Genomic DNA, 8,422 nt, shown 5'->3' with positions numbered 1-8,422 from the left:
ATGCTTTGTCACACTCATTACAGGTCTTTCAGTCTCTGCTAATGAGTTGATGATCTGAATCAGGTGTGTTTGGTTAAGGAGACATGGTAAATATGCAGAGCTGGTGGACCTCCAGGAACATGGCTGAGAAACACTAACATTCTGTTTCTGTGTAATATTTGTTGCATTAAGACAATATAAATGGGGTTAAAATATTATTTCAAAAAATACAAAGGTTCTTTTAAGTTATTATTATTATTACATTTTACTATTCGTATTTGTGTCATATTTAATCATAATTGTAGCTATATTTGATCAGGCGAGGCAGTGGCGCAGTAGGTAGTGCTGTCGCCTCATGGCAAGAAGGTCGCTGGGTCGCTGGTTGGAACCTCGGCTCAGTTGGCGTTTCTGTGTGGAGTTTGCATGTTCTCCCTGCCTTCGCGTGGGTTTCCTCCAGGTGCTCCGGTTTCCCCCACAGTCCAAAGACATCCGGTACAGGTGAATTGGGCAGGCTAAATTGGAGTGTATGAGTGTGTGTGTTTGGATGTTTCCGAGAGATGGGTTGTGGCTGGAAGGGCATCTGCTGCGTAAAAACTTGCTTGATAAGTTGGCGGTTCATTCCGCTGTGGCGATCCCGGATTAATAAAGGGATTAAGCCGACAAGAAAATGAATGAATAAATGAATATTTGATCAATTTATTAATAATTGTAATTTGTAATTAAGTATTTTTGTCACTCTACATATATAAATATAATTTTATTTGTGTGCAAATAAAACCACACTTTTATAAATATCATATTTCTGTGATAATTCTATGACCATTATTAGATTTTACTCCACTTTTTGGCCAATTGCTTGCATGTTAATGCTTTTTATTTATTTAAATGTATATTTTTTTCTAAACATTTGCACTAGGGCTGCACGATACAAATATTTTGTTTTTCTGCAATATTTATTGAGATATGAATACACCTTTACCAGATGACTTGAATTTGCAAAAGAATTTAGAATTTTAAATTGATTGGGATGATTTTGTAGTTTATTGCATCTGCATAAAAATATAATAAACAATGTAAAAGCATACTTACAATAAATATAAAACAAACAAACAGTGCTTTGTTTTTTGAGAGATCTAATCAAATGTAAAATTAGTACTGGGGCTGTAGGGTGGCGCAGTGGGTAGCATGTTCGCATCACAGCAAGAAGGTTGCCGGTTCTAGCCTTGGCTGTGTCAGTTGGTGTTTCTGTGTGGAATTTGCATGTTCTCCCAGTGTTCGCGTGGGTTTCCTCCGGATGTTTTGGTTTTTCTCCCAACTTATTAACATGGTGTATAGAACAGAAGTTGCTCTTTGCCAATAACTGAATCTTATCTGGGAGTGTCCTAAGCTTTTCTGTGCTGATGGTCTACACCCCAGTTGAGCTGGAGCTGAACTCCTGTTGGACAACATCTCCAGGATGCTTCGTTCTTTCTGACTAGTTAGTGAAAATTCACAAAATTCACATTTTAGCCATATAGACTCTTGTTCGTCACACTTAAATCAGTAATGCATGTCTGGCTAACCCCATGGAGACTGTGTCTGTTCTTCGTATTATTAGATCAAGAAATAAGCGTAATGTGTACTTCAGAAAAAAATCTATTAAGTATCCAACCAGAAAAACTGCAAAAAAGTGAATTTACAAATTTCTTAAAGCTTTGTCTCCTAAACATCAGGAGCCGAATGTATAAAGCTTCTCAGAGTAGAAGTTTACTCTTAAGTGTGTCAAAATTCTAAGAATGACTTTATAAATTGCACTTCAGAAAAAGTTAATATCAATTAGTTTTCTCTTTGCACTACCAGGTGGCAGTCTTTGTACTTTCATTTCGGGGGTGCAGATTGCAAGTTTTATTAATATATATATATATATATATATATATTAGTTAAAATAGTTACTATTTTCCCAAGTGTATATAACTACTGTAAGAAATTATCAGCATTTGGTACATACTTTCGGTATTTTCTTTGCTGACCTGAGCCGATCTAATCCTGTTTATATGAATTGAGCCTGCTGCCGAGCAGGTTTGATTCACCAGAACTGTTGCTATGACAACAACTCTTGGATCAGCTTTGAAGAACGAAACGATCCTGGATCGTGTCAAATCGCCAACATCCAAATCCAGCTAAATGAGTAATCCACGTATGAAGAACGGACCCCTGGTGAAGACGATCTGTAGCTCAAATCAATCATCAGAATAGGGAAGATAGTTGATTTATGTGACTTTGAACATAGACAAGTCCAGCTGGCGCCAACAACCTTGCCGAGTATTTCAGATCTATTGGGATTTTATTTTTCACACAAAAACCGGCATCTCTAGGGTTCACTGAGAATGCTCCAAAAAAGAGAAAATATCTAGTGAGCGGCAGTTCTGTGGGCGCAAATGCCTTGTTGATGCCAGAGGTCAGAGGAGAATGGTCAGACTGGCTAAGCTAATAGAAAGTCAAATGGCCTCTACAGTCAACAGATCTCAATCTTTATGATGTGGTGGAAAGGGGGATTTGCATTATGGATGTGCAGCCGACAAATCGGCAGCAACTGCGTGACACTTTCATGTCACTATGGACCAAAATCTAGGAGTATTTCAGTACCTTGTTGAATCTATGCCACAAAGAATTAAGGCGTTTCTGAAGGCAAAAGTGGATCCAACCCGGTACTAGTAAGGTGTACCTAATAAAGTGGCCTGTGATCGTATCTTGCAGACCCAATCATAAGTTTGAAAACCTGTTTTAGGCAACATGTTTTCTATGTAAATGTGTTATATTACAAACCTTTCACACATTCCTGAAAAAGTTTAAGATATTAACTTTTTTTGGACCCTACATTATTGTCAGACCCATCATAAATATCAAAAGAAACAAAACGGAAATGATGATTGGGTTTTACTTCCAATACAGGGTACTGACCCATTAAAGCCCTCAATGAAACCACAAATAATAACTAATGACAACATTATTTAGGCATCTTTGAGTGCAAATACCTTTTAAGAATCTACTAATGTTTATATGTTTATGTCTTCACCACACAAATACCAGACAGTGTAATAATATTTTAATGTGAAAAATCAAGACTCGTACATACATGGAACAGAAACACAGGGCTATGTATGTGGTGCAGAGGCAGAAATGTTGAGTTGTTCCAGTTTTTCTGTTAAAGATATTTCCGTGTCTTCTGAGCTTTCCGTCAGAGGCTCCAGATACTGTTTTCCTGCCACCCTCTTTCCGGTGACAGGATCCACCACCTGCCCCACTTTATACACAATCTCTGCCAGTTCATGATTCACGTGTTTGGCTCTTTTCTCCGGCAAGGCTTTCAGTAAGACAATATCCCCAACAGTGCACTGCTCCAAAGCATCATGGGCAAAGTAGGTCTTCCTCTTGTTGTAGTACTTGTAAAAGAGAGAAAGAAAAAGAAAAAAAAAGTGCACATCAGGATCATCGTTAATTTATTCTTGGATAAATTAGCTGAATGGTAGTCAATTTGCCAGGAGTGTATTGTTGCGTTCCAAATTGCAAAGCATTTTACCAAAATATGTGTAAAAATAAGATTTGTCACCCAAAAATAATTCCACTTGCTGAAACAGAGAAAGTTGTGACCAAATTAAATCTCAAAATCACCCCAGAATAGATGAAAACATCCCCAACAGCACACAAGTGTTAATATCGAGTTGGCCGATGCCTTGCGGCTATAGATGAATTACCATGTTTGTAAACATTCAGGATGCGCAAGGATCTGATACGGTACAGAGTTTGTTGTGTCTTAGAAATAAGTTATATTGATTACATATTATACATATCATTTTTGTGTGGTCATGTGCAAGAAATAATGTTCCATGATTACCAGATTCAAAACTATGTAGTGCTTAAAACCGAGGTTCTGCCTAGCCAAAGACAAAAAAAGAAGACGAAACTATAGACCAATTACCATGTTTGTAAACATTCAGGATGCGCGCGCAGGGAGGTGGCAGAAAAAAACGGGAGCGCCAGCATTTACAGCGAGGGAATGACATCAGATGCGGTACAGTTTGTTGTTGTCTTAGAAATAAGATATATTGATCACACATTATATATATTATTTACATAATGCTTTCAGCATATTATAACAGCTCGTCGCCCAGTGATAAGCACAGTGATTCGGCAAAATTAACGTTAAAGTGAGGGGCGTTCATCTGACAGGTCCATTTGCAATAGCACACTGCCAATGGATATTGGATAAGACGAAAGGACCAAGCATCCAGCCCCAAATATACAATCTCATTGAAGCTCCGAGTTATTTTACAAGAGAGAAGTTAAAGGTCTACAAGTCTTTGGATGCCAACAATGATGTTCTGTGTGGTCATGTGCAAGAAATAATGCTCCATGATGACCAGATTCAACACTATGTAGAGCTGAAAACCGAGATTCTGCTTAGCCAAAGACAAGGAAAGAAGACGGAGTTAATGCAACACAAGACCTGTTTAACTAATCACCGACACTCAAAACGACTGCATTCTGACAGCGAACTGCACCTGTACGGGAGGATATGTGAACGAGGTAAAGTCGGTTTTATATTCGCACATTCGGACTTTCTCCTTAACAATATAATTTCATTGAAATATTATTTGCAAACTCTAAATTGCGAAATCTTATTAGCAGCCAATGACTATCAAGTGAAGTTTATTCATAAACTAATTTCGAGAGGAGCACGTGATTATGATTGAACACAGCTGGTTCTGCATTAGCATGCATGATCCACCAGAACCAGGGTTTTTTCACTACAGTCATCTTCGATTAGAAGAATCCCCCCTTCCACCCCTACCTCTTCACCTTTCCCTCCATAGGGCAGCACGGTGGCCCAGTGACTAGCACTGTCGCCTCACAGCAAGAACGTCACCGGTTCTAGTCCTTCAACAGGCCGGTAGTCGTTTCTGTGTGTAGTTTGCATGTTCTACCCGTGCTTGCGTGGGTTTTCCCCGGGTCCTCCGGTTTTCTCCCACATTCCAAAAACATGCACAACAAGTAAATTGATAAATCTAAATTTGCAATTCAGGTAATCTTATAAAGTAGCATATCTTGTAATAGCATTCAATTTTAAGTCATCAGCTCTTATCAAGGGGGATCAAACGGGAGGGAGCCCAGGGCTCAAGAACCTTCGAGCTCAGGGCTCTCTCCCGTGACAGCATGCCAAACTTGCTTATAATCAATCATCAGCTAAGTGTGAACTCTTGAAAGTACAACATGTTCACAGTCAAATAAACTGTGTTAATGTTGTTTTCAAGTTACACTTGCAGGTTATTTCAGACCGAATATTCAAAGTGCCGTGGTAAACAATCAAGGGAGTTTGTCACAAGTTGTCACTGAATGAATGTGTGAATATAAAACCAACTTTACCTTAATAAACATAACTTTCATGTTTCATTCTTAGCATTCAGTGTCAGCAGTTTAATTAACCATATGTAACTGTTTTTGCTGAAATAATTTCTGCAATCAAAAACGAGTGATGTGTATGATTCAGCATAGCATGAACTGACCTGATATGACATGAGAACTGCAGAGTCCAGCATTTCTAATTAGCTCCTCACTTAATTCAGCTCCCATTTAGCCAAAGATGTCTGCAGTCGGAATTAAAGCAGTGTGTGGTGTATGGTAAAAGGTAAGTTTTCTATTTTTGGACTCAAATTCGGCATCCTACCGCACAAAACAACATTTTTCCTATTGCAGCCTGTCCTTTTTTTGCAACCGGGGACCCGTGTGACGTAGGTTGGTAATTGGTCTATACAAGGCCTGGGTAATCATAAATTAGCAAAACAACTGCATTCTGAAAGCGAACTGCACTTGTTCAGCAGGGTATGTGAACTTACATTTTTACATTTCATTTTAAGCATTCAGTGTCTGCAGTTTAATTAACCATGTTTAACTGTTTGTGCCAGGCCCAGATTGGCTAATTGGGAGGACCGGGAGAATTCCCGGTGGGCCACTCTGTTTTTTGGCCGCGAGGGCCGGTGTCCCTAGCTGCTAACACTCTCAGCAGTTACACTTTTTTCTTCTATTAATTCATTTGACCATAGCTTTACTCTTTTTAATCATTATTTTGCCGCAGTGCCGCTCTTTTTATTTATTTTCTCGCAGCCCCGTGAGAAAACTGCAGCCTGCAGGTTAATGATGATGATGTAATGTAACTATCGACCCCAAACAGCGGCACCTTAGGGAATATAAGAGTTTGAATAACATGAATAATACACCTGCTCAATGAAAATCAAATGATTCACTACATTAATAAATCTGACATAACTTGATCAGAAATCTAAAAATAGGAGAAAAAGATTAAGCCATCAAAAGAAAGTAGTGCTGTGTCTTAAGGGTCGCAAGTCATTAGTAATTTTTTACTCTCACTGTAATAGTGCCAATGTGGTCCAGTGGTAAGCACATTGCGTTTCAATGCCGCGGATGCGTGTTCGAATCTCCCCTGAAATATTTTTATTTTTTTAATTTTATTGTTAAGACATAAAATACTGTTAGGGTTGTTGAACATTTGAATTTCTAAGGCAGCAGTTTTCTTGAAAAAGACGTGATAGTGCCATTAGAAACTGAATTGGAATCAGTCGTGAACTGAGGTGGGCCGATCTGGCTTGAAACTCCAGGGCTGAAAATGAGTCCCACTCCGGCCCTGGTTTGTGCTGAAATCATTGCTGCAATCAAAAACGAGTAATGTGTATAACTCAGCATAGCGTGAACTTTTACCTGATATGAAATGAGTCGAGCAGTTTAAATGAAATCATCACTTTATTTAGCTCCCTTTTAGCCAACGACGTCTGCGATTGGCATTAAAAGCAGTGTGGTGTACGGTAAAATGTAAGTTTTTCTATTTTTTTTCTAATTTGGCATCCTACCGTACAACACAACATGTTTGCTAGTGCAACTGGTCTCTTTTTGCAATTGGGAACCCGTGTGACGTCATGTTTGACGTAGGTTGATAATTCCTCTATAAGAACTTATATCCAAAACAGCTTGCAATAAAGAAAGCTCACATACGCTAATGTCAGGTTCACACCAAATGCATAATAAAGTTTTAGCAGGACTAAGTTACATACATGAGGTAATATTGTGGCTTCTCCTACAAATGCAAATTCCATTATTCTTTTTGATATTTGGCACCATTTTATCAGAAAGTATTTCTCTTTGAGCTATTGGATGGAAAGGGTGCTTTATCTGCAAATGTTTCATGTGGTTTTTCAGTTTTGCGCATATATCCATTCCTTCACATCTTTGGGTGGAAACACAGTCACAAACTGTACTAAACTGGCTGAGTGACCTGGCGTTTGAATACAGAAAAGCCAAATGTAAACTAACACCTACGCAATCACAGAGTGTAGATGATTGGATGAATGTGATCTTCAGGTATGAATCACGAAGCCACGTTGGACAAGGGGATAAGGCTGGATTCTAATGATATACATGAAGATGACTTCCTGAAGAAACTAAATCTTAAATTTGATGAACGCGATCATGCGTGTTGAATCTGAAGGGAGTCGCTTCGGCTGCCCTGTTCTGCGCACATTGTGTGTTTGAGTGTGTGTCTTTGTCTGTGTGTGCGTGCCTTTGAGCAACAAACCTGCCTAAACGTCGTTGACCGTAGCCACTAAATCAAAAAGTTACGAATTGCCATGAGATTGCATTACACTCTCTGCTCACATCACTCAAAAGAAAAGGTCCACATTGTCCCCCAAAAATTGCAAAATTGTTTCTACTTTATAATTAATGTTCTCAACTCACAGCAATACAACTTTTCAATGAGTGCAATTGTTTGTATTCAATACTTTCCATTTTCCATATCTGTAATGCCTGTATTAAGGCATTTTTTTGCAGTCCACTTAGAATCCAACTTAAAAATCAATTTTTTTCTTTATTGGCATTGATTGTTTTGAAATTCAAATGGCATTAGCATGCCTGTGTTTTTATTTCTGAAATAAATATGGCTGTCAAGCCAGGATCTTGATGGTTTATTGTGGGTATGTTGTTTACATGAAGAAATCTGTGTTACAAGTTGAACAAAAATTCATAAACAATTATATTTTGAATTGAAATATTTTTTGTATTGTGTTTACATTAATTTTACATTTGAATTGAGTGTGTGTGTGTGTGTGTGTGTGTGTGTGTGTGTGTATGTATATATATATATATATATATATATATATATATATATATATATATATGTATATATATATATATATATGTATATATATATATATATATATATATATATATATATATATATATATATATATATATCTCGTCGTCAAAAGGTAAGTTCGAATTAATCGAAAAAAATCACCCAGCCCTAGTATGCATGTATGTGTATATATGTATGTATATATATATATATATATATATATATATATATATATATATATATATATATATATATATATAT

The 8,422-nt window shown here is 37.5% G+C and overlaps 2 protein-coding genes across 2 annotated transcripts in view; one reads left to right on the top strand and one right to left on the bottom strand.

Annotated features, from left to right (window-relative positions):
• The window catches only part of prrg3 (proline rich and Gla domain 3), a 303,812-nt gene that overhangs the window by 176,740 nt on the left and 118,650 nt on the right, over window positions 1-8,422 (top strand). The gene's annotated exons all lie outside the window — the stretch shown is intronic.
• The window catches only part of mrps17 (mitochondrial ribosomal protein S17), a 7,938-nt gene continuing 2,565 nt past the window's right edge, over window positions 3,050-8,422 (bottom strand). Inside the window, 1 exon segment of the mRNA NM_001020559.2 lies at window positions 3,050-3,401. Within this exon segment, the coding sequence (NP_001018395.1) occupies window positions 3,114-3,401 (288 nt within the window). The 3' untranslated portion in view covers window positions 3,050-3,113.

Source organism: Danio rerio, chromosome 21 (assembly GCF_052040795.2).
Source record: "Danio rerio strain M-AB ecotype USA chromosome 21, GRCz13ab, whole genome shotgun sequence".
Taxonomy (NCBI): domain Eukaryota; kingdom Metazoa; phylum Chordata; class Actinopteri; order Cypriniformes; family Danionidae; genus Danio; species Danio rerio.
Note: the sequence above shows the minus strand (reverse complement) of the source record. Positions and strands in the feature narration are given on the sequence as shown.